Source organism: Bacillus rossius, chromosome 8 (assembly GCF_032445375.1).
Source record: "Bacillus rossius redtenbacheri isolate Brsri chromosome 8, Brsri_v3, whole genome shotgun sequence".
NCBI classification, from domain to species: domain Eukaryota; kingdom Metazoa; phylum Arthropoda; class Insecta; order Phasmatodea; family Bacillidae; genus Bacillus; species Bacillus rossius.
Window position 1 is genome coordinate 32,574,422 of NC_086336.1, and position 26,790 is coordinate 32,601,211.

Sequence of the window (26,790 nt, forward strand, 5' to 3'; positions counted from 1 at the left end):
TGAAGAAAAACCCTGATACACAGCACGACTTATGGATAAGAGTAAACAATAAAGAGTCCATCGCTGGCGGTGATAACACAGTGCGCAGAGTGGTGACCTCGTGTGACCATTACTACAGCACAAGATGAAAACCTTCATCTTAAGCGTTCTGCTGTTAGGTGAGTATACAGTCTCTGGATAAAAAAAAAATATGAATATTCTAAATACTATATCTACGCTGTTGGCGATAATACTTTGAGGACAAATAAAAGCTGCCCACTTTTAATTTACACTTAAATTGAAGTTTTCCGCTTTCTCCAACCAAATACCAACGATGGGGTTTTTTTTTTTTTGGGGGTTTGGGGGGCTGAGGAAGGGGTGATTGATCAAGCAAAAATTTAAAAAGAAATCTGTAAAATCAGCTGAGTCAGGGACATTTCATTTATAAACTGTTATAGAGGAATCACAATAGAATCGATGCGAATATAATATTTTATTTGCCAATCACGTTAGACACATATACAGCGTCACTGCGTCTTTGAAATGTGGCCACGCACAGTTTTTTTTTTTCTCGATTGAACATTTAATTTGGATTGAACACATTTCTTTGAAACTCGTAAATTGAAAACTTGTGAACCTTAACGGATTATATGTTCATATTTAATTGCAAAAATCATTCAATTTATAACTGTTAATTAAGGTTGATCGTGCGGGTAAATGGCGCATGTTAAAAAGCGGCATTTTTCTGTCATATCAGGTTCTTTGTGTCGTATCAGTCAAGCTATTTTGATTTTATCATTAAACATCATCCATCCAAAACACAATTTAAATCAATTTTAACAGTTTTACCATCAAATGTAATTAATTTGCAAAATGTCTTACAGTTTCATGTTTAGTTTGTCTGCGTGAATATTTGAAGATAACTGCAAATCGATATACGCCACTAAGCATTGCTCCTCTTCCATGCTTCTTGTCGGAAGCAATTTGAAATTAAGGACGTCAATTAAGCATTTTGATAGACTGCCAGAGTCAGTCCTGTCTCCCGTTGTCGTTCCGTAACTGAGTTGTCCCATCATTCATCTATCTTCCTGGCAACCCATTAATATTTCAAAGGGACAAAATACATTTTCTCAGTTACAGTAAGTATTGTCTATATTAACTGAACTCATACGGACTAGAGATCCTCGGATAAGCAAATTTAGAATAACACGGATGGAATAAGAAAACATGTTGCATACTTGGCGATGCTCAAAATAAATACTTTACTAGCAATAAGTAGACCACTTGATAGTATATATCTACCTTAATGACACGTTAGAATCCCTAAATCAAACATTTTGGAAAAAAAATTAACCCTTTCACTTTGTCGATTCCTGAGATATACCTTATTTTTTTTATTTTTTTTATTTTAACTCAACTATTCTTTGTATTCTTTTGTGAGGTAATAATCATATGCTATGATTAAAATATTAAGTCTTAATTATTTTATAACAAAAATTTAATATTTAAAATATAATAATATTTAAAAAAATAAAAATTTATATGCCATAGCCATAAAGCATTTTGTCTACTAGAATGATGGTACACCTTTACCCACACATTAAAGGTTTCATAAACTCCATGTATCATTGAAATATAAATTGTCCATTTCAGTGTATGACTATATTGAAAGGGTTAAGAGAATTGTGATTTATTGCATTGCCTCATTTCTTGGACTCCACAATGTTCGTTCATAATCACTAATTTTTTTTTTATGATTTTTATATTTTTATCTCCCTTTCATTAAGCGCGCTGAGTCACCTACTCTTCTATATCTTCCCTTTTTTTCCTTCAGTCACTTAAAGTCACTTCACTAACAACCCAAGCACTTCCCGCTATTTTTTATTTCTAAGATTCCACCCCGATCCAAATGTTTGAAAGCAGATAAAGAACGACGCGTGTCATTTTCGCACTCATTACTTCACTACGCATTAACAACTAGACAGATCTGCTTGAAACTTGACAATGTAAGGGAAGTGATAAAAAATTGTGCTTCTGAAAGGAGAGTCAGTGACTCGCTTGGTTCTAAGAACTCATACAGTCAGGTGCCAATTAAAACACGTAGGTTGGCTTGGATAACACTGAACCTCGGTTAATAGAAGCTCAGTTATTCTAGACCCTACTGCACTTGGTTGAAGGGTGGTTTTTCGGAAAATGGTAAAAAAATAGTTGGTCGTTTTTGTAAGTTTATTGTTCATATATAATATCTTAACTTCCACTTGATTGCCTTAAAAGATGTTATTTATCATTATAAAAGCAAACCTATTCTTTTTCACACTCTCGATGGTCAATTTTTGAAGGGAAAAAAAGAATGACAGCATGTAATTATTTCTAATGTAATTCGTCTCATTTTCTAACCTTCTATTTTAATATAAGTATTTATATGAATTTCCTTTATTAACAAACACATACCCATTTCGACCACTTTGGTGTGTTATTTCGAAATTTTTTTAATTAAAATTATTTAGTATTAGTGTGTATATAACTTACGAAATATATTAACTTTAGCCTGATTAGATTCGGAGATGTTATTTTTTTTTAATAAATATCAAACCTATTTTCACCTGTTAGGGGTGAAATTTAGGGAAATGGTAAACACCATTTGGTCGTTTTTGTATGTTATGTTCAAACTAAATACCTTACTTCCCGTTTGAAAAGGTAAGTAGATATTATTCCATTATAAGGAACAACAAAAACCACATTTACCTTCTTTTTATTCTTTTATGTGTATAATTACGGTAAACTCTATAGAAGAATACATTGTATTATAAATATTACTACCCATTATCATTTCTCTACTGTGTTACCCTTAGAGATATGATTTCGTTTTTGAAACAAAAATGACCCCTTTTTCACCCTTTAAGAGTGGAATACTACAAAAATATAACAAATTTAACAAAAGTAACTTCAGCATATTAAGCACCCTTGTTCTCCATTTCATTTAAATCTATCAAATACTGTTTGCATTATGATTTAACAAAAACACAGACAAAAATGTTTAAAATTTGTTGTTTTAGCCTCTGTATAAACTCCTATCACCAAATATTCTTTTTTAGAAATATATTACATGTATATACACAACTAAATAGCGGATTTATTATTACAAATTATATATATATATACAGGACGTTTACATTTTGCGGCACATAAATTTAAAGGGTGACAAGGAATGCCTAAACAGGATATTTTTTAAAAAAGAAACGTGTGTCCGGGAAGGAAACTCCTCAGAACTACATGCGCGGTCAGCAGCGCTCCAGAGGCTACTGGACTACTCCACCGGCCGGGAGCAGCGCAGTGGCGGTCACGTGCTCCCATGGAGTTGGGAACTGTCAGGAGAAGGCATGCTGTCACGTAGATAAAGTCACTTTTTAACCTCGTCATCGCCATATTGCATACGCCCAGAACTTTGCGGAAATGGTGCTTGACCACATCTGATGATTGTTGGTAGGCATGAATTAGATACTCCTTCGTTAAAAAGAGTCACTTTCATGAATAAGAAAAAAGTCATTTAAATCTGGTTCCACATGCAATCTTCATTTCACTTCAGTCTATGTTTTGGGCGTATAACCTATGTGGTGAAACAAGGAACTGGAGGGCGGGGGGGAATGGCTTCACACACTGAGCATGTAATCGTGCAGTCATGGCCACCCCCTGCGCACTCCGCGGGAAGCAGGCGACAGGTCGGGGGTCACTCAAGGTCGATGTGCACACACCAGTGACGTGACAGTGACGTGGCCGGCCCGCGACGCCACGGGCAGTGATCCGGATACTGCTCTCCACTCACACCGGACAGTGACTCATCCGTCGTCTAGCATTGCGTTTTGGTGGCAGATGGCGATTTTTTTTTTCGGAGGAATAACTATTCGAGGTTGCTCTAATTTTTGGTCGATGGTACATCATACATGGGAAACCAGAGCAGTTGAAGGGAAGTTTGCCACTCTCTACAAAAAATTGATGGACGATGCGATGGAGCGAAGTTTTTTTAATACTTCAGAATGTCTCGTCCAGGGGATTATTTGGACGATCGCAAACGTACCTTTATCAATCGTTTGAGTAGTGCCAGGAGAACAGCAGAAAAAAAAAACCTTTTGGTATTGTGACTCAAAAATTTAGATTTTACAACAGGCGGATTCGGGCCTTTCCCAAACACGAAACTTGCTTACTGCATAATTTCATTAAAATTTCGATAGCAATACGTACAATTATGTTACTCAGTGAGTGAACTTCAGGAGTTGTGGTCACAAACTTGCAAGGAGGGAACGCAACGACAGATGCATTTCGTGTTCGGGAAATACTTAAGTTCAGATGCTGGGTCCCTCCCTTTATTAGCAAAAGTCTAGATATAAAAGACTTTTTATAGTTTGAAATAAACTGTATGAAATGTGAACAACCTTTTAAAAAAATTTCATACCTAGTATTAGTTCATATGAAGTTGCTATACATTCTTTAGTAACAATGTGATAATGAATAATGTATTAGTTGTTTCCATTTCCACAGATTGTATTCTTATTATCCGTGTTCCTGTATTTTGACTTGGACAGACACGGTCACGGCGATAGCACTGCCGGCACCGGCACGGACACGGCACGGACACGGCACGGACACGGACACGGACATGGACACGCGCCGGGCGACAGGGAACAGAACCCTTCACATTTTCACCAGAATAGTTTAACCCCGCCTGTGACATCACGGGCTGGCCACGGCGCATCACGTCACTGACGTGTGTCAATAAGCCTTTAGAGTTGGTCAAATGCACTAGTGACCAGCAGTCTGGTGTTTCAGCACGGTGAACTGTTGTTTGTGGTACGTTTACAAGTTTGATGTTGGGCCATCAGCACAGTGTTGACTTTTAGTCATTACGGTTCTGCGTTTACAGATATGACAAACGACATCTAGCACGGGAAACTTTACATCTGCAGAAATGGTTCATGTCGTAGGGCCGTGTACTTTTAGCGAAAATATTTCCATAACAGCTGTGTGTTAAAACTTTGTGGCATTGTCTGTGTTTCGTGGTTAGCTGGGTTTAATTCAAGCGCATGTCCATTGTCAGCACGCCAATCACTGCCATCCAATGTGGAAGCAAACGCGTCCTGAATGTGGCCCGACCAAATAGGGCAGTGGCTTCTCTTGCAGACGGCCGCCAATTGCAGTCATACCTAGAGACCCGGAAAATTCGCAGCTTCAATGACCTTCAGGATAGACTCCAATATCCTCTACACACTCGGGCAAATGCCAACTGTTCATTGGCTGCTGACTTGTGAGTCATCTCGACTGGGTGGCCTGTGATTCGACACTTCTATGAGTGAGGGTCTCTAATTGGCCCTCAGTCCTCCAGATTAACAGTGAACCAATGACAGAAGCAGCACTAAGGTATAATTATTTGAATTTTAGCATAACACGAAATGAACCCGCGAATTTTCCGGGTCTCTAGTCATACCTTATTGCAGTTTAATGTACGATCAGATCATTTAGCGAAAAATGCCTGCCTGAATTTTAGCATAACACGAAATGAACCCGCGAATTTTCCGGGTCTCTAGTCATACCTTATTGCAATTTAATGTACGATCAGATCATTTAGCGAAAAATGCCTGCCCCTACTGATGTGCATGGGAAGGCGGAACAAAAAAAAATTGCAGCAGGAGTAGTGACTTGTACCGAATATGAAGTTTTTCGCACGGTTTGACCAGCGACTGCCTGGAACTGAGTGTTTCATACGACGGAGGGCGATGTATGCCAAACTGCTTAAGGCTCGTCACCTCGTCGCCCGGCTCGTCGACTGCTTCCCACGGAGCGTTTGATCGTCACTGCGCTGCGAGCGCGCGTCCTCTCGGCCAATGAGACAGTCCCCCTGAAGCCCGCCCAATTCAAATCTGCGCGCTACTGTTGTTCGCGCCTGAAACTGAACAGGGTTTCGTTTCCGGACGTATGTTCTTCGGTAAAAATTGCTTGTTCGGGCATTCCCTGCCATCCTGCCATCCTGCGAGCAACCTGTATACACACAAAATCCTACAGACTCGTTGATTTAGTAATAGTCCCGCGTGTGGGATACCCGTGTTCTGTTATAGGATTGTCGGTGTTGGCCAAGGATTGTCACGTGAGGAACTACGGCGCTAGCAGCATAGTGTGTGTCTGCAATGCCACGTACTGCGACAAGATAGAGCCCATAAGTACGGACTCCATCTCTGGAGGACACTACACACACTTCGTCTCCAGCAAGGCTGGCCTCAGGCTCAAAAAGACTACGAGCAAGTTCACCAAGACAGGTAAGTGCTTATAATGAAATTTCAGGAAAATATGGGACCTGCGAGTAGGTACCTTACTGTCACAAGTTAAAGCAAGTTTCCAGGTGACATAATTTTGTATGAAAACTGATCAAGATTTCCTGGTTTAATCTTGATGAGGAAACCATGTCGACAATGTTTATTTAGCATAAGTTGATAGTTTTTTCGTTTCGTCTGACTAAAATAGGCATTTTCACTATTATTTCTAGGTAGTTTCCCTACTAAATATTTAACATAATGCCAAACAAAATAACTAATATTTTAGGTCCGTACAAAGTCTGCGTTTCTTTATATATAGTGTCATTTTTTTAACGTTGAATTTCCTAATTCTCTTTAACACAAACATAAAAACTAGCATTCGTTACCAACAGCCTCATACATGAACTCTGATAATATCTTATTCTTACAGCTACAATAGTATTTTTAATTGGTTAAACAATGGTCTTATCAGCAGTACGCAACAAGAGCAGCTCGTTGATTTTATCGATGAACTGTAAATAATGTAGATTAGGTACTACATTTTACGATAAGTCAGCGAAAAAAAACCTATTGTGTCAGTCCCAAAGTTTTTAAATCCACATCATATAAAGTATCAGAATTGTGAGTATTATGCATATCACGAAACAGTTACAACACAATAGCCTCCGAACTGTTTACTCCACAATACCCACTCTTGCTTTACGATAACGTATCAGATGTTAATAATTAGTAAACAATTCTCTTCATCTGTCCCTAGGTAATGTCTCTTGTGTTTTTGGTGCGATGGTTTTTTTAAGATGCACCTGTATAACATCTGTAGTTCAAATAAGGATATCCCCCAACAGCTACTTAGCTTTAATTATTGTGGGAATGGTTGACTGTTCACGCTTTGAGAATGTCATTAACTGTGCCATTACAATGTTAGTTGCTAACTATCAATGTAGAGGTAGCTTTGAATAAAATTATTTTACAACAAAACTAATAAATATGAGAACTTTTCGATTTTCGGTTAATTTTTATTGTACTTTCTCGGCTTTTGCAACTCTTAAATCGCCTTATCATGCGCTAATCGTTTCAACTGTTTATAACTTGTATGTCGCCTACAAATTCTGCCTTAAATTTTTAACTGAATTACTAGGATTTTAACTCTTAAATATTATCAAAAAATATATTTCGTCATATCGCTAAACATCGCCACAAACGTCTGTACTTGTCAACACATTTTAGTATACATTTTTCGTTTGCTTACCTATCTACACGGCTGTAAGACTTAGAAACTTAAGAAATACCAAAAAATGTTAGAAAAATTTTTGAAAACCTAAGTGCAATTACAAATCAATGAATAGGACTGTGAGATTATTTATGAGAGCAGCTTACAAAACATTTTTAGTCATTAGAGTGATAGCGGGTAGGTATACAGAGAAAAAGGCTAAATATATTTTTACTCATTCAACAGACGTAACTTTAAAATGCTAAACCATTGTGATGATGTTCATTATACCAATGCTGCAAAAGATTAATTAATAAGAAACGTCAGCGATGAATCTAAATCACATTATTTGATTGTAATCTAATTAATACACGCTGCATCTAAGAATATGATTGATGTTACATCCTATTAAATCGTTTGGTTTATGGTGCAGTGTGATTTATTACACTTCGTTTCTTTTGTACATATAATGCGTTTAATACAATCGGCATACAAATGTCCGATTTATTTTTTCTACGCGTGTTCCCCTTGTTGATGTGGTCGCCAGCCATTTTTGTTGTAAATTTAAACAAAAATAAATGCCTACAAAAAAGAGTATTTGGATGGAGAGCTCATGAAACTCGCTGATGCAGTAATCTCATAACCGTTGACCTCACAAAGCCGGCACGGTATCGTCAAACCTAAGTGCAGTGCAGTGGCCAGTGTGGAGTTGACTGAAGCCCTGAGAGCTGGCCTCAGGAGAGTGCGACGATTCCTTCGAAGCTGATCGAGATCATAAGTGGAGGGGGCGAATCTGCATGTCCACCATTTTGGCCTAGGCCAGCGCTTCAACAAATCAGGAACAAACATTTCCTAGTGTGGCTCGCAGACCAGCTACAGCATCTCTACAACTATACTACCCATAGATGGAGGTTAGAGATATTCACGAACAGCATAGTGAATTGTTCTGTGGCATCATCTATTGTTAAATAGGATATTGACTGTAATTATAAAGTGTTATATTTATTTATTGTATATTAAGTGCTACAGGATATTACACCCGGATCCTGTATAGAGATATTTAATGTAAAAGCAGGTCTAGGGATCGGAATACGGCCTGATCACGTGTGTGACTCGGGGGAGCTAGCAGCTTCAGGGATCCATGCCCCAGACCAATCAAAGGGAATAAACCCTAGATATTATGTAGTTTTTTTTACTTACCTTACCATTCCTTTTTTTTTCTTTTTTTTCTTGTCTCTCCGGGTAGCGAACCTTCCGAGACAACGGCCCACCTCCCCTCCCCACTCTCCACAAAGTCATCATCGTCCCTGGGCGACACATATGATATGCCACTACGTAACTTAAAGGCAAGAAGTCTGTAGAAAGTTTGAAAGCGGCTGACTCATGCCTCAGCCTGGTGGCGTGTGCGCCGGATATCTGCTGCAGACAGTGCCTAGGGCTGACGACCACACTTCTGCCAGCAGAGTCTGCGCTGTCTCCCAAGAGCGCGCTGAAGCTCACTGTGCAACGGAACGTCAAGTACCAGGAGATGCTGGGCTTCGGCGGAGCCATCACCGATGCCACGGCCATCAACATCAAGAGCTTGAGCGCTAAGGCCGAGGAGAATCTGATGGAGTAAGTTTTTTTTTTTTCATTCAGAAAAGTATTCTTCAAGATCATGCTTACAGAAGCCGCTTTAGTTTTGATGATTGTATTATTTTTGATAGGCAACTCATAAAAAAATATTTTATATTGAGTAACATCACTATCTCTGAACTGATGGAAAATTCATTAGATTTTTTTATTAAATTTTTTAAACAAATAGTGTTGAGTAATTTAATTATATGTTCTCCCCCCCCCCCCCCACTCTTTTCCACTAACCGTCCCGAATGCCAACAGGGACATGAAACACAAAACCTATCAATGTGTCTCTCTGTGAAGAAAAAAAAAAGTTAAACAGTTCCGTCAGCCTACAAACAAGCAAGTCCCATTACGGTAACGGAAAATGAAAATTACATAAACCTTTTATATATAACTAAAAATATATTCATCACATGTATTTTAAAGTTTTGTAAGTTAGAGGTGTCCTGGCAAACTTAAATTTAAGATTTGTTTAATGTTTAATCACTATTAACGCTTCCAGGCACATCATATAAAATATTTCTTTGCTAAATGAAACACATTTTATTTAACATTAGTATACTGTATCGCAATTTAACTATTGAACTATGTGATTTCTATTAATTCAAATTACAAAAGTGCCAAATTTGATGGTATGTAGGATTGTCATAACTTATTTTACTCTTAAATCGCCTATATACTAATTATGGGCAAAAATACGAAATGTTTTCCTAGTCAAAAATATCCATTGGTTTGTATGGTAACTACGGCAATCTTTCAACTAGCCAATACGTTTAATGTAACATTTAGACTCATTTGAAATATTTTAGGATCACAAACAAGTTTGTTTAAGGTAGTTTACCACAAACTTTGCAACACACGCAACACATGAGCATTAACACTACGTAGTATTAGTATGAGTATTAGTATTTATAAGCGACAATTTTTACTACACATTAGTAATAAAGCTGACGTATGTATATCTTTTCTACTGTTTATTTTATACAATATAAAATCCATAACTTTTAACTAGAGTCTGGACCTGGTTTCATTCGATAGCTACTGTTTACTTTCAACGAAGCGTGTGTCTGATTTGTGCATTTCAGGAGTTATTTCGGTGAAGGTGGGTCGCAGTACACGATTTTGAGAAATCCTATTGGAGCATCCGATTTCTCATTAGAATACTACAGTTTTGATGATGTGAAAGGTGACACCACACTAAATCATTTTGCTTTGCGTAACGAGGATATCAAATACAAGGTAGGCATATAATTGCAAATATATGTATGCACAGTTAGTTATAGAAACCAACATTATTAAAAATAACTAGTGTTAGGAGACATGTATTACTGTTTTATTTAGATATATGTGTATCCGTTTCTTAAATAATAATTACCATTCTGAACACACACATTATTCAAACAGAAATTATTAGACCGATATAATATACGCTCGTTTACCTCCAAAGAAAATATTTATAGGACACTACCAAACATTGCAAGGTTTATATTCTCCGTAATGAATTTATAATTATTCTGCTCCAAAATACAACTCTTTCCCTGAATAGCCTACCAGCAAATATGGGATTAGATATCAAAATGCAATCAAGGAGAGTACACTTCAAAAGCTCATTTGGCCCTTCCAAATATTCAATATTCCAATATATTAAACACTACTGTTTTCAAACCTAACGAATTGATCTTGTTCCGGTTCTTGGAGCAAATATTTATATTAAAATATAACTTATTTAAAAAAGTCAAACAGTTTGATAAACCAAGTATTGATCGGTAAAACAAAAGTATGTCCAAAAAAATGTTATACCTGAAGAAAAACCACACATAAAAAATTTACAGCAGTACCTTCTTGAAGTTACACTTTTAACATAAAAGTAGTAATTTCAGCTTATTACCGTACACCAACCAGTGTACGATATCTTAAAATGGTGAAATGTTTAATCAGAATAAAATCGTTGATGTATGATTCCATAGATCATATAGCACATTTCACAAGGGAAGAATTAAGGACATACGCTATTACAGAGGCATATGATTATGATTTTTTACCTGATCACTTACCCCATTACAAAAATATTTAAAATGTCACATCATAACATAAAGTTGTACATCATGTTTTTAGTGACCATAGTGCGCTGAGGCCATTAGTGAGGTGGAACAATGTTTGCAGATCCCAATCATCAAAAAGGCACGTCAGCTGAACAAGCGAGGGGTAAAACTCTTCGCGTCTGCCTGGTCCGCCCCGTACTGGATGAAGAAAAATGGCACAGTCGCTGGCACAAGTCATCTGTTGCCAGAAAACTACCAGCCATGGGCCAATTACTACGTCAAGTAAGTTCTTTAGTACTAAACATGTACCTACAATACAATACGTTTTGTACGTAAATGAGTAATTTTGACCACGTGTTTAAAAGAAAAGCTTTTAAATGCATTGTAACTACCATAAAAAAGTTTTTTATCCCAGAAAAATTCGAATGATTATCATTACATACATGTTAATTTTTTCAGATGTATTCCAAGTGTGACTAAATTTTAAAACCACACGCTTACTAAAATACTATCGCACCATATCAAAGATGAACATACCCTGCTGTTAAAACCCACAGATAAAATAGGTCTTGTGAACAATGATTTGAACATGGCTATACCACGATGCCTGCTACAACCATCCAAATGAAGTTAAGTTAAAGAATATGGTAAACAATTGTGGATTATGCCAAAAATATTTCAAGCTTTCATTACATTGAGCTAGGAACTGTCAGGAGATGGCATCCTTTGACGTAGTTGAAATCACTTTATATCTCACCATCGCCCAAGACATTGTTTGATAGTGCTTTACCACGTCTGATCATGGTTAAAAAATATTAATAAAAATCTTCGTCGTTAAAAACATTCATTTCCATAAAATACAGCCATTTAAAACATTTTTCACAATACAAACACTACACTTTAGCCAGGGTTTTCGGCGTCTAAATAACATGACGCAGACCATGAGTAGAGAAAAAGACTTCACCTGATTACCATGTAATTATGAAGACGTGGCCACACCTTGATTCTATAGGTAACACGAACACAGGTCAACAATAGTTTTGGTGCCGGGGTATTTGGCGCTGATTTCATATGGATTTGATGCCCTGAATCCAACATGGTATTTATTGGTTTTTGCCTAGGAGGTCAAATTTCTAAGATATAACATTTTAGTGAAATGTACGATTTACTTTATTTTAGGTTAAATCCATTAATCTGATCTAAAAATTAAACCTGAAATACTTATTATTAAATTACACAAATATTACTATATTATACAAATATCATTATATTATACAAATGTTATTAGTATATAATAATATTATATATACATACAAGGATAGTACCAAATCATCGATGGAACCAATTAGTCACTCAACACTTCGGAAGCTTCTTTTTCGTGAACATCTTGAATATATCTTGGGACAGTCCCTTTTTAAACTCCAGCAATAATCTGCCATCATGTGCGTATCCCATCTTCCTTGATAGCAGTCCTCCATAATTTTAATATCTTGATGAAATCTTTCACCTTGCTCCTCACTGCTGTTTCCTAAATTTTCAGGAAATAGTTCAGGTGGCTGTGTAAATAGTGCACCTTAATACGCATGTTGCACCCAAGGGATTTGACATTTTTAAGTATATCGTTTACCAGTTCAACATTGTTTTCTGCTTTTCGTTGGCCCAGAAGATTTCCGACACAACAAATGAAGTCCAGGATTTTCGCTCAGTCTCAAAAATGGAATTTATGAAGGCTTGGTTCTTAATGAATTTTCTTAGTTTTGGGCCATTTAAATATTCCTGCTTTAATTTTTTTCCTTACACAAGTGAGGTATTTATTCCACTTCAAATAATACAAAGCATTATCCGTCCTTTTCAAGTGCCTTTACAAAATGCTTCATAAGGCTCAGCTTGATATGCAGTGGAGGAAAGATGAATTCTTTTGTTGAACTAAAGGTACGTTAATAACTTTTTTTCTCCAACGACCATGTCTTCTCTCTTAAGCCACTCTTGTCTAACCCAGTGCTGTTTTTTGTCTCTACTATCCAAGAGGCACAAGAAACAAGTATATTTGGTGTAACCACTTTGCTGTCCGAGGAGGAAGTTTACCTTTTTTAAGTCCACACAAATCACCCATTGATGTTCACGATACCTTCTCTTCTCCAAGACCAAAGCAATGGTGCTATATGTTTCTTTCATTGTCGTTGAGTGAGCGAGTGGTATTGAACCTTATTTGTTCCCATTGAACAAATTTTAATCTTTGCTTAACTCAAAAAGTAGAGCTGATAGAAAAAAAAACTAATTTCATATTTAGATTCGGCGCCCCAAATATATCAAAAATCAGTTCCAAAATCCTAGGCACCAAAAAAACTCTTTTTAGCCTGGTATATATATATACATGTATGTGTGTGTAGGTGTGTGTGTGTGTGTGTGAGTTAACTCACAGTATAATTGGAGTAAACCAGCAAATAAATATTTATCTTTTGTACCAAAATTTAAAATAAAGCGGTTAAACCAGTTTCTTACTTTAACACTTTCTTGGCATACCAGGTACTTCGATGCATACGCCAAAGAGAACGTGAAGTTCTGGGGACTAACAGCTCAGAACGAACCGACCCAGGGTGGCTGGCTTCCCTCTCGGATCATCTCCATGGGCTGGACCGCGGAGCAGCAGAGGGACTGGATAGCGCAGCATCTGGGTCCAACCCTGCACAAGGGAGGCTACGACTACCTCAAGCTGATGATCATGGACGACAACCGGGCAATCCTCGCCAACTGGGTCAAGACGGTGAGGACACTGGTTGAAAGCTGCCCTTCCCTCGTCCGACTGCGCGCCAGTTAGGATAGTATTTCCCGCGGAAATTTTGTCTCGGACATTCTCTATCACCTGTCACTGGTAACCAACTCAAACACACTTTTTGGGTTTCCGATATCTAGCCACGTTTGAACCTACATTTTTTTTAGGCAGAGATAAACAAACAGGCTTAATTTTTTATACAAACAAAATATATTTCAGTGATACTCATCAACACAACAAAACAAAATTCCTATTGACTGATTTTCACCAGTCCATGATTAAACTAACAACAGTTCTTCTAATTTTATTAACATGATATAAGTATTGTATTTACTTAAAATTAATATAATTATGTATGAGTCGATGCATTCTATTAGGAGAAAGAAATGCTTCTGCGTGATCAATTGATGAAATGACGTGAAATTCTAATATATTTCTCGAGTTTCATATTGAATTTCTCATACCTTTTCATGCTGCATGCTATGTGTTTTTAACAGGTGCTTGGCAACAAGACAACTAGCAACTATGTGTCTGGGATCGCTGTGCACTTCTACTCGGACACTAGCAGCGACCCAGCAATCCTCACCAACGCCCACAAAACCTACCCAGACAAATTCATCCTCTACACTGAAGCATGTGATCGTAAGTAGGAATTTATAGATATATACATGATCATATTATTCTTTACTTACAACACAAATATGGTGTGCAATACGAGATAGCAACTTTTTTTTTAAATAAAGTGGGTTACTTCGAATTTAAAATTATTTTTCTACTGTATAAGTTAACACTGTAAAATACTGATTAATACATTGCAATACAATCAGCAAATACAACGCATAATTTCATTTACTTGCATGAAAAAGGGCTATTGGTTAGATTTTGTCCAATCCAGCCAGTAAGGCCTACACAAAACTTCCATATGTAGAAAGATGCAAACTACATATTTAACAAACACAATACAAAATCAGAAAAAACATTCAATTATTCATTTCTGAAGTACAGCACAATTCAATAACATTTCCAACATTACACCTAAATTAAACATCACAAAAGACAGTTCAATTTTAAAATCCATTAAAAATATTTAATCAAATAAAAAAATGCACGCCTTGAAAGTTTTTTAAGTATGCTTTAAACCAATCATAGCTGGAAAAAATTTATTTTATTTTTATAAATTAATTCACTCAATTTTATTAATGCTAACAGAGGTATTAATTACACTTAAAATTACATAAAACTTCTTTGAATCATTAGCACAGTCCTAAACATTAAACGTTATTCATGATCAAATGCAAAATTTATGTCGAATGGGTCATTTCTGTGATATTCTAAGTTTTTAGAGTGAATTTATATTATTTGTTTTAATAATTATTGTGGTGTTTGTATAGACAACATAAAATTACAAGATACAATTTTAACGTGTATTGATGTTTTCGGTGAAAGTTTCTTCATGATAGTGAAGTAGGTTGGTTATGTACTCTGGAATATTATCAGTGTATCTCTCTGTGTTATGTGAAATATAGTACATATATAGTGTGGTGTCATGTCCGCTTCCTTACCTTTGGTAGTATTTTGTCTTACTATCTTTAGATAACTCTGTATAAACATCCAAGGATGAGATACAACTCTATGGCTTTTACCAGATTATATTTTTTTTATGACACGAAACACTTATAGGTACTGTTATCTTCAATATACTTATAAGAATTAAAAATAACAAGATATGTTTTTGATAGTTTGAAAACAATACTTCCCGCCTTAATAAAGTCAAGAATATGGTGATTAACAGCCAAACAAGCTGCCAACCAACCCGGTTGCTTAACTTAACTGGAAGGTTTTTCATTTCACAGTTAGCACAATATCTCATTTTCATTTCTAACATTCAAATTACTGCAATTTTGATTATAACAATGAACACATAGCTGCTAAAAACACACAGATAATAGATTGCAAAACATGACACTGAAAGCAAATGCATAAACATACAGTTCCACAGATGTAGGTATTCCAAGTCTGTAGTCTGGAAACATGTTCCTTTTCTCTATGCAGTTGAAATAAAATATCAAAAGCAAAGTTTCAATAAGCATCTGAACCTAAGTAATAACATTGAATATAAATAATACAGAAGTCACCAAGCCATAAGAAAAATAGTTTTCTCTTTTTTTTAAGTTAGTAGGACTGCTCTACACGAGATGGCATTGTGATCGCCTCTTCAAGATGGTGGCGCTGTTGTGCGGTTAGCAGGGGAATTATGTATCTTAAAATATCGTTCTTTCTCTGTCTGAATAACACTCAAGTAGAAAAATAAAATACAATAAAAGTGCCTTTTTATGCCAAGGAGAATTATAATTGCTATTTTCAGCATACTTACATTGTGGTTAGCTGAAAGGATAGTAAGTGATATTTGACAGCAGGACTAGATTGTGTTTTTAAATGGTAAAAATTGAATGAGCCCATTATAGCTGGTCGACAGGAGGCTATGATAAAGTGGAAGTTGTCGGTACAGACGCCATAAACGGACATGTGCGTAAAACGGCGTGCACTTGTGTTTTTGCACGTGCTTTAGACATTCAGTTCTGCATGGCCGTGCGCGCCCGAATTAAAAGCCTCCGTGTTGGCCTGGGCGGTGAAGCCGCGAGCAGTTTCAGACGGGAGGTCCGAGGCCCGAGACAGGCTGGGTCCGGTTTATGGAACGAACAATATACGATTTATATTTATAACGTCTCGCCGACATGAAGTCTTTAGAGACGGTTGAACGGTACCACAGTGAGTTGAAACGGTGACGATATGCATTAGTGCGGAAAACAGGGATACCAAACATAACAAGAAAACCCACCGGCCGACGGCACCTTTTACGATTGCGAAAAAAAAAAATGGGTTTAATCACGCCGTGAGTATCCTAGTTGGGTCAGACCCTTCTCAGTAGCCCTCTCGTGGTGCTCAGCTCACAGTGCCTCAGCATCCAGAAGCTAAACCATCCTGTATACTGCGAGATACAGCCACCGAAGCCAACAAGACAGTCGAGCTGGACAGCAGTGAGGTGGATAGTGTTTCTAAGTTAGGATCGTTCTAACTTACGTGGATTTTTTTCGAGGTTTCTAAGTTATGACTGTTCTAAGTAGTGTGTTTCTAAGGTATGTGTGGTTCCCCGCCAATCATTACCCAAGAATAAACAACCAATGAATGACCAGCCACGTCTTCAACAAAAGATAGGCCACGATACGCTGTTATATTTTTATATAATGCTGAACAGAAATGAGATAGCTGGTAGAGTAAGTGAAGGCAACGACTCACCGGAATGTAAAAAAAAAGTGAAACGTTCAGGAATGGGAAATTCGATGTGTGCGAAGTGAAGGGGGCTTAATATTGGGTTACACGATAGGAGTGAGGTTATGGGGTAGTATTGAGCGCCCCACTCCTCACTCTCGAGCTAGCGTTGGTGAAGCGACGCTACAGTGCTACAATTTCGTTATGCTGGAAACGACAACCATTTTTCGTTTAAAATTGATTCAAACTGAATAAAAAAATTGTGAAAATTTGTACAGACATATCCACTAGGCATATGTATAATATTGTTACGATTTATTAAAATAAAAATAATAACTCGTCGTGGGTTCATAAATGGATATCCCATTTAAAGATTTTACTACACAGTTTTATTAATTGCCAATATTTACATCACTAACAAATAATCTTCTAAAATGCCTAATAATAAATTACACTTAGAAATGTGTATTCCCCAGTCACTCGGTTTCTACACACTGCACACCTCGCTCGGCCGCACCTCTGGCGCAACTCTCGCCACAGCACCCCTCGTGGACCTCCGCCGCGGGACTCCGCCGCTGCACTCCGCCGCCGCCGTCGCACTTCCCTTCGCCGAATATACGCTCGACGCTTCGCTCGGAACTTCGCTCGGGACTCTTGCCACACCTGCGACACTATCGGAACTCAACTGCACTCACCGAGGAACTCCGACACACCCGCGACACTATCGCCCCGAAACTCCGCCGCACCCGCGGCACTATCGCCCGGATCTACTCCACTCCCAACTGCACTCCACTCGGAGGCCGGCATCCCGGGCTTATATAGGCCTAGGCGCCACTTCTAGAAGTCGCGAGCGTGGCTGGGGCCAGTCGCGTCATTCCGCGCCAACCCGACGCCAGATTTATCGAGAAAGACGTCGGGAGCTCGCGTGACAGCTGCCAGGTGTCAGATTAACGGCGCCGAGACAGAGAGTCACGTAGGGAGCGTAGGGCAGGAGGGGGTAAGCGGCGACCCTTGTAATCCACCAGGCGCGCGCGGCACGTCTCACGTTGTGGCGTCCACGTGACGTCAGTGGCCGTGTGGGGCCGCCAGCCAACTGCGAACCTGCGCGCGCCGCGGCCCTGCTCACGTTCGTAACAATATATTATAGCTATTATAAACCCTTTTAAACACTCTTGAATGATGCAATGGCAGAGAGTGGAAAAGGGTTAAATCATGATTGAATTCACAAATTCTCAGTTTCAACAGAAACAAAATAACTTATTATAATAATATTTTAAAGCTGACATTCATGGCCGAGGCCGTTGGGCGTTATTATTTTCTTATCGCGATTTATAGGTCTGGAAGATGTGGTAATCAACAATCGTTTGGGTTTGAAAAAAAATTACAATAAATTACGTTGAATAAAACGAGGATTGATCTTCATTAAGTACACTACAGTTATGAATACTTGAGGAATAAAAATAACAGATAATAAACTTATGTTAGTTGAATAGATACTTTTATAAAGCATCGTCTTTACGAGCCATGTCCATTTTTTCCCAACAAGAAAAAATGCTTTTACAATGTGACCTTCAACTCCTAGACATTTCACAAAATGGAATTTTAAATAACCCATATAAATATATATATTTATGTATATAGTACATACATAATGATACAGGCGGAAATTATTTGTTTGTTATTATTGATGATGTTCTGTAGAATATTATAAATTAAGTTTCTGAAAAATATGGGAGGGAGAGAGAGAGACAGAGAGAGACTTTTTAAATGTTTATATACGTTATCCGATTTTTACAAATTTCAGTAGGATGTTGAAAAGTACTATAAATATTTACGTAATTTTTGGAAACAGCAGGAGCTTTATGGCTTTCACAGCTGTACCTGTGAAAAATATGTAAACTTGTTCCCCCATCAAACATTCTAGCTGATTTACATCTTTCAGTGAAATCCTTACAAATGGAAAGATATAACATACAACTAGGTTAATTTACACCGTATGAGCCGTAATAATAGCTAACAACCACACTTGAATTAAAATACACAATAATTTTTATCCACTTACATCTTGAAACAATTATTAAGGTGATGAAGGTGGTGTGATCTAAATTGTTTTTAATGTTGCAGTTAATAGAATATCCACCAAAGATCTGGGCAGCTGGGAAAAAGGAGAACAATATGGCTCAAGTATTCTGAAGGTGAGTGGGTTTGAGTACATTTTAATTAACCAATCAATAATTACTTACAGAAAGTTTCTATTTTTGTTGTGCCAAAAGTCATGGTTAGTTCTTGTGACTATTAAATATTTTGATTTAATTGTGAATAAATACAATTATAACCAAATGTTATCGAACAGCTATGGAGCAAAACATTGTATAGTACCAAAATAATTTTCTCCGAGAAACAAAGAATTAACGCACATAATTTCTGTAATTTCCTTGGATTATGTATGTTACTAAATTATATTTTGATGGACAAATAATCCGGTTAGGCAATTTTTATTCTGCTAGTGCTATTTTGAAAATTAATTGGGTAGACCAGATAAAATTTTCTTAAAATGTTCAACATAATATCACATAGATTTTTAAGTTCCTGCTTGAATAAAAAGTACCAATATATTAACATATGCTCAATAATTTTCACAATAGTATATACTTCTAAGCATTTAACTGCTCACGGTTGATTTAGAAAAAATGTTCTGTCATTTTTATTGTGATGCCTTACCACATTACATTGGCCGACAATTCTATCATGCCACCCCACGAATATAAAAATAGTTTATTCAATTGAAAGGATTATAAAAAATATATTAATCTCTCACTATATGAACTGAAACTTGCAATATGTACTAAAGAATTATTCCACAAAATAAGAGCAGCTGAAGTTTCCTTTGATGTCTAGCAATATTTCTAACTAGCGGGACATAAATTTAAATTGTAATTAACAGGCGATTGACAACTGGGTTGTGGGCTGGACGGACTGGAACATGGTGCTGAACCTCAACGGAGGGCCCACGTGGACCTGCTGTCCGTTCAACGCCCCGATCATCGCCAACTCCAAGGCAGACGAGTTCTACAAGCAGCCCATGTACTACTTCTTGGCGCACTTCTCGTCCTTCGTGCCGCCCGGCTCCAAGCGCATCGGCCTCTCGGCCAACGAGGCCTCTAATATCCTGTCCACGGCCTTCCTCACCCCGGAGCAGGAGACCGTCATCGTGCTCATGAACAGGTGAGCACTGATGCTCTCCTTCCCAATCGCCGAAATAACACCTGTCCGCCTTGTCGCGACACAATCCTGCAGAAGTCTGTGATGTCCTGACGACGATCTTCCTCACCCCGGACCAGGAGATCGTAATCGTGCTCGTGAACAATTCCGCACTGGGACTCTCCTTCCCATTCCCCGAGATAACACCTATCAGTCCAGTCAAGACACTCCCTCAAGCAGTCCTCTGAAAACCTATTCACGGCCTTCTTCACCCGAAACCAGGAGACCGTCATCGTTCTCATTAACAGGTCATTGCTGGGACTCTCCTTCCCATTCCCCGAGATAACACCTATTGGTCCAGTCAAGACACTCCCTCAAGCAGTCCTCTGAAAACCTATCCATGGCCTTCCTCACACCGGACCAGGAGACCGTAATCGTGCTCATTAACAGGTCAGCACTGGGACACTTCTTCCCATTCCCCGAGATAACACCTATCAGTCCAGTCAAGACACTCCCTCAAGCAGTCCTCTGAAAACCTATCCACAGCCTTCTTCACCAGAAACCAGGAGACCATCATCGTTCTCATTAACAGGTCATTGCTGGGACTCTCCTTCCCATTCCCAAGATAACACCTATTTGTCCAGTCAAGACACTCCCTCAAGCAGTCCTCTGAAAACCTATCCACGGCCTTCTTCACCCCAAACCAGGAGACCGTAATCGTGCTCATTAACAGGTCAGCACTGGGACTCTCCTTCCCATTCCCCGAGATAACACCTATTTGTCCAGTCAAGACACTCCCTCAAGCAGTCCTCTGAAAACCTATTCACGGCCTTCTTCACCCGAAACCAGGAGACCGTCATTGTTCTCATTAACAGGTCATTGCTGGGACTCTCCTTCCCATTCCCCGAGATAACACCTATTGGTCCAGTCAAGACACTCCCTCAAGCAGTCCTCTGAAAACCTATCCATGGCCTTCCTCACACCGGACCAGGAGACTGTAATCGTGCTGATTAACAGGTCAGCACTGGGACTCTCCTTCCCATTCCCTGAGATAACACCTATCTGCCTGGTCGCGATACTCCCTCGAGCAGTCCTCTGAAAACCTGTCCACGGCCTTCTTCACCCCAAACCAGGAGACCGTCATCGTGCTCATTAACAGGTCAGCACTGGGACACTTCTTCCCATTCCCCGAGATAACACCTATCAGTCCAGTCAAGACACTCCCTCAAGCAGTCCTCTGAAAACCTATCCACAGCCTTCTTCACCCGAAACCAGGAGACCGTCATCGTTCTCATTAACAGGTCATTGCTGGGACTCTCCTTCCCATTCCCAAGATAACACCTATTTGTCCAGTCAAGACACTCCCTCAAGCAGTCCTCTGAAAACCTATCCACGGCCTTCTTCACCCCAAACCAGGAGACCGTAATCGTGCTCATTAACAGGTCAGCACTGGGACTCTCCTTCCCATTCCCCGAGATAACACCTATTTGTCCAGTCAAGACACTCCCTCGAGCAGTCCTCCGAAAACCTATACACGGCCTTCTTCACCCTAAATCAGGAGACCATCATCGTGCTCATTAACAGTACAGCACTGGGACTCTACTTACCATTCCCCGAGATAACACCTGTCTGCCTGGTCGCGACACAATCCTGCGAGCAGTCCTCTGATGTCCTGGTCACGGCCTTTCTCACCCTGGACCAGGAGACTGCCCTGGTGTCGAAACTCTCCTCCGTATAACCCGAGCTAACAACTGAATGTGTTTTTCTGACGCGGCCCTAATCTACGTTCTTTAAATGATTTTTACTATAGGTTAATTTAATTTAAATCATTATTTCGGACAGAAGGCACTGCTAGTTTGCACACTAGGTCATTGAGAAGAACCAAAGGACCTTACTGATCAGTCTGCTTGTTATTGATGGCAGGAAGAGATCCTAGTTCCTGAAACGTCACAGCTGTTTACTTTTGAAAGCCTACTGTGTGTGTCTGTGTTGTCGTCTTTGTGTTGTCAGAATATCGGTTTAATTTCATCCTTGGGTTCGCATGTGCGGCACTCTATTGTTGGTGTGTTGTCCATATTATCTGTTTAGTATCATCGTTTGGTTTCTCTGTCTGTCGCTGTATTGTCCAAGGTTGTTGTTGATATATATTTACTGTTTTGTTGAAACTTTATTGTCGTTGTGCGTTCAATGTGTTCGTCTCTGCTGTGATAATTTTCTGCCTAATTCCTTACGCGGAATCATCTATGCTATGTATGCTTTTAAGGTTTTAATTTAATACTAATATTATAAAGCTGAAGAGTTTGTTTGTTTGTTTGTTTGTTTGAACGCGCTAATCTCAGGAACCACTGGTCCGATTTGAAAAATTCTTTCAGTGTTGAATAGTACATTTATTGAGGAAGGCTATAGGCTATATTATATCATCAATAACATTAGGGATCCTTACTAAAAGTCCAATTTAGAATCAAATGCGTTGGAGGGGGTTAGATACAACATGCAGTACACGTACGAAGTGTGTGTTGATAATTCCGCAGGCGCTAGATGTTTATTATTGTCTATTAACATTGTTGCCACGCACTAGATGCCTTATCATTCTTAATTTTCCCATACAAGTAAAAAAATCCGTGTGATATTAACAACGAAGCAATCAGTAACCTCATATAGAATACATAGATATATAGGACTATAGATGTAGATAGAGATAAATATATATTTAGAGACATGGATAGATTATTTGTATATGTGTAACTACTTCAAACATATTACAAAACAAAACTGAATGAGGCATTGCAATGCATGCCAAGCATTAGCTAGATAATGGAATCTTTTCAATATTAGTAATCCCTTATTTTTCAGTTTTTTTTTCTATATTGCTTTATAGAGTCTAGATTACATACAGACCAGGTAAATAACTATAAACTGGCATAACAACGTCTGTCGGGATCTGAAAGTGATATAAATTATTTTGCACACTTGACATTCAAATTAAGAAGACAATTACTAACTACATCTGATCTCTAAACAGTTCCCCTTCACCATGTGTTCAGCCCGGGCAACGCTGGGTACTGCAGCTAGTCGTCTGATATTAACTTGTTTTCTGAGTGGTTGTGGGTTCATCTTTCTTTGTACGTGTTCTTGTATTCTTTATGATACCTATAGAGTGCAAACTAGCAGTTTCTTATGTCCAAAATAATGATTTAAATGGCCTTATCTGATTCTCTATCAATTGTAAAAAATAAAACTGGCATTTTAATTCGAGTCCAGCCATCCTGATGTTGATTCCCCAAGGTTTCATGAAATTTCTTCTGTCATATGCTGAAATGGTTTCCTTCGCCGTAGGGCATGTCCGTTTCCTTTCACAGTTTCCCTCTAGTGGTCAGTTGCATGCGTCCATCTCTAATGACCTAATGTTAAGACTAAATAAAAACTTTTAAAAAGTTATACACCTCTATGGTAGTTGATGTTCGTGAAATATGTGGTGTTGAAAAGCGAAAGGTAGTCCTCATTCCACACTTAAGAATATACTCCAATTCTCCAACCACATCTCATTATTTTGGGCTGGCACGAAACATACGAAATGGGTAAGGAGCTGACTGCATCAGGCCAGTCTCATCTTATTGTGTTGACCATACTTGTTTTTATTCTTCACACATGATTTTCTCTGGAAAAATATTCCACAAAATTCCTAGTAATCAAGTTGTCAATATGATGTACCAGTTATTAGTATACTATTGCTTTTCAGAGTGAGGAAAGAGAAAGAATAATAAAAATTGTTTGAATTTAATTATTTATAAAATTAAATTTCTTTAGAAAAATATTATATGAATTCTACGGGACATAATGCCAAAACAAATTGTCACAAAATCTTCAATGAATATGTGCAGGAAACTCAATATTGTTTTATTTCCCAAATTACTTGTGTGCCATAATGCTTGTTTTATATCATAAATTACATGTGCATCATAACTTTATTTTTATCTCCAAAAATACTTGTGCACCAAAATCTTTGTTTTATCTCCCAAAAACATGTCAGCATATCACTTTAGCCGGTTAAGGTATGGCTGATGTAAAGAACAAAAAAAAATTTTACAGTTAATTATTTTACTTGTTCTTGAGTTACAAGCAAACGAACATGACAGGAAAACAAACAATTTTGGATAAACTTCTTAGGGTTGGTTTCGATTACAAAACCATCCAAGATAAAATTAAATGAAAATAAAAACTATGTATGTGTTGCAAACAATGGCACTAATACGTTTTCGCCAATTTCTCCAACAGTAAAGACACGGCCTCATCGGTGGTGATCTCCGACAGCGGCCATGGGAACATTGCTGTCGATGTTCAAGCCAGAAGCATCCACACCATCCTCTACAAGTAGAGACGTCGATGGCCTTTACAACGTCGTTGAACATAGATTTATATTGTAGAGTAGCCTGCTGGAAATATATAAATTTGTGAACATCAAAAACATGTGTCAGTATTTTTTTATGTACTGGTCAACGGTTTGACTACAATTACTGGCTACCGCCGTACAGAGTTGGAAATGGGGATGTTGGTTTGCGGGACTTCACCAGCATCCGTGGTGTAGTGGGGACAGTAATTCACTTCGGAAGAAAAATCACCTAAATCACAAGCAGCTGGGATCGAACCCACGACCTCCCGAAAGCGAACCGGATACAAAACCGCATAGTCAAACACGGCGGTTAAATTAAGATAATTAACCTAACAAGATGACATATTTAATATTCATAAACTATTTCGAGGAATATCTGTATATTACAGAGATTTGTAGGTAAAAAGATGTGGAAAAGCTATTAACAATAATTATATATTACATAAATAGTCATTTTTAGTCTGGTTTTCTGATTTTTTGTCATAATTCAAATATTACTGAATGCATTGAAATGAACCTTTTTTGTTGATAATGTTTTTTTAGCAAACCTAAATTGTATTTGGCTAAGAAACTCCACACTTTTCTGGTATGCATTTGTAGCCAGGTGTAGCAATTGGATACATTTGTAGCCAGACTAGAAGACCACATTTGTAGACAGGTGGAGCAACTAGCTACATTTGCAGCCAAATGGGCTATATTTGTAGTCAGGTTACATTTGCAGGCAGACTAAAAGACTATATGTGTAGCCAGACGACATTTTTAGCCTGCCTCCAAGGCTAAATTTGTAGCCATATGAAGCAAAATTCGATTATGATTGACTAATATGTTTTACTTAAGAGATAAAATACCGCACTCCTAATAAATAAAAAAAAATGTGACAAAATCTATTGAGATAGGCGGAACTCCTTAGACCATATACTATTTCAAATGGAATATTAACTCTTGCTGATGGTTTATTTAAATTTCTATAGAAAGGTTGTATTTTAACATAAACTCCCATAATGCATCTGGCATTTGTTCTGAAGCCAAAATGGATACCGTCCGGGTCGTTGCTTGCAGCGGTATCGAAAAGGCACCGGAATTGGTTACAACTGTAGTCAGGCTACAAACGGGTCGAGGCAAGCAGGGAATGTTGCAATACAGGCATGTGTCAAAAACAAAGCATTAGGCAAACGAATACAAGGCAAGCGGGTCACGAGGCAAGCCAAACAATAGGCAAAACGGGCATTAGGCAATTGTGCATGAAGTTAGCTGGGCACGAGCCAAGCAGGGCATGAGATTAGCAATGCATGAGGCAAGCAAAGTATAAGGCAATCTAGGTTCGATTCAGACCGGTCACGTATTCCAAGTCAGGCACTAGGCAAGCAAGGCATGTGGTCCAAGTCAAGTACGATTCAAGCCGGGTCTAGGTCCATACAGGCAGGATGCAAGTAAGCCGCGCACGTAATCAAACTAGCCAGGCACGATGCAACCTGACATGATGCAAACTAGGCACATGGCTCAAAACAAGCTAGAGGCAAGCTAGACTCTAAATATGCGTCCTTTTTGTAAGTTATTTTTGATGAATTTGCATTATAATACTAGTCCTTTTTGATGAATTTACAATATAATGTTAGTCATTTTTGATGAATTTGCATCATAAATTTATCATAAATTTGTGGACACGATAACTGTTGCAATTTTCACAAATAATTTCCAAACTGATACATTAAATATAATCATGGAAAATATCGATAGAGTTCGTTAGTGTAAAATATCCGACCAAAGGGGAATAAATGGGGAAGTTTAAAAAAAAAAAAAACAGAAAAATCACTATAATTCTCATAATATTGAAAATATCGCATCATTATAATTCGTAGGAGTAATGACAAAATCATTTGTCTGAATAATTTTTTGATACAACCAACCATAATTGCAAGGAGTTGAAAAAAAAACAAGGGTTTAAGGACAAAAAAAATCATAACTCCCTTCGTAATCAGAAGAACGAATTAGTATACATTTTG

The 26,790-nt window shown here is 38.0% G+C and overlaps 1 protein-coding gene across 2 annotated transcripts; it reads left to right on the forward strand.

Annotated features, from left to right (window-relative positions):
- On the forward strand, positions 1 to 24,862 carry LOC134534712 (lysosomal acid glucosylceramidase-like). 2 transcript variants are annotated; one of them, XM_063373191.1, is made up of 10 exons: positions 1 to 158; positions 6,087 to 6,284; positions 8,955 to 9,105; positions 10,197 to 10,350; positions 11,275 to 11,435; positions 13,680 to 13,917; positions 14,424 to 14,568; positions 19,321 to 19,391; positions 20,141 to 20,421; positions 24,673 to 24,862. In XM_063373191.1, exons 1-10 carry the CDS (start codon positions 125 to 127, stop codon positions 24,770 to 24,772), a joined length of 1,533 nt encoding a protein of 510 aa, XP_063229261.1. In that variant the 5' UTR covers positions 1 to 124; the 3' UTR covers positions 24,773 to 24,862. The 2 variants fall into 2 exon arrangements, with proteins under 2 accessions (XP_063229261.1, XP_063229259.1); XM_063373189.1 differs by having other exon boundaries at positions 52 to 158; positions 8,952 to 9,105.
- The last annotated feature ends 1,928 nt before the right edge of the window (positions 24,863 to 26,790 follow it).

Coding starts and splice junctions, on each gene's coding strand:
- LOC134534712 (XM_063373189.1), top strand. CDS start 125: ATGAAAACCTTCATCTTAAGCGTTCTGCTGTTAG. Junction 6,285..8,951: donor GAGCAAGTTCACCAAGACAG/GTAAGTGCTTAT, acceptor CACTTCTGCCAG/CAGAGTCTGCGCTGTCTCCC. Junction 19,392..20,140: donor ATGGCTCAAGTATTCTGAAG/GTGAGTGGGTTT, acceptor TGTAATTAACAG/GCGATTGACAACTGGGTTGT.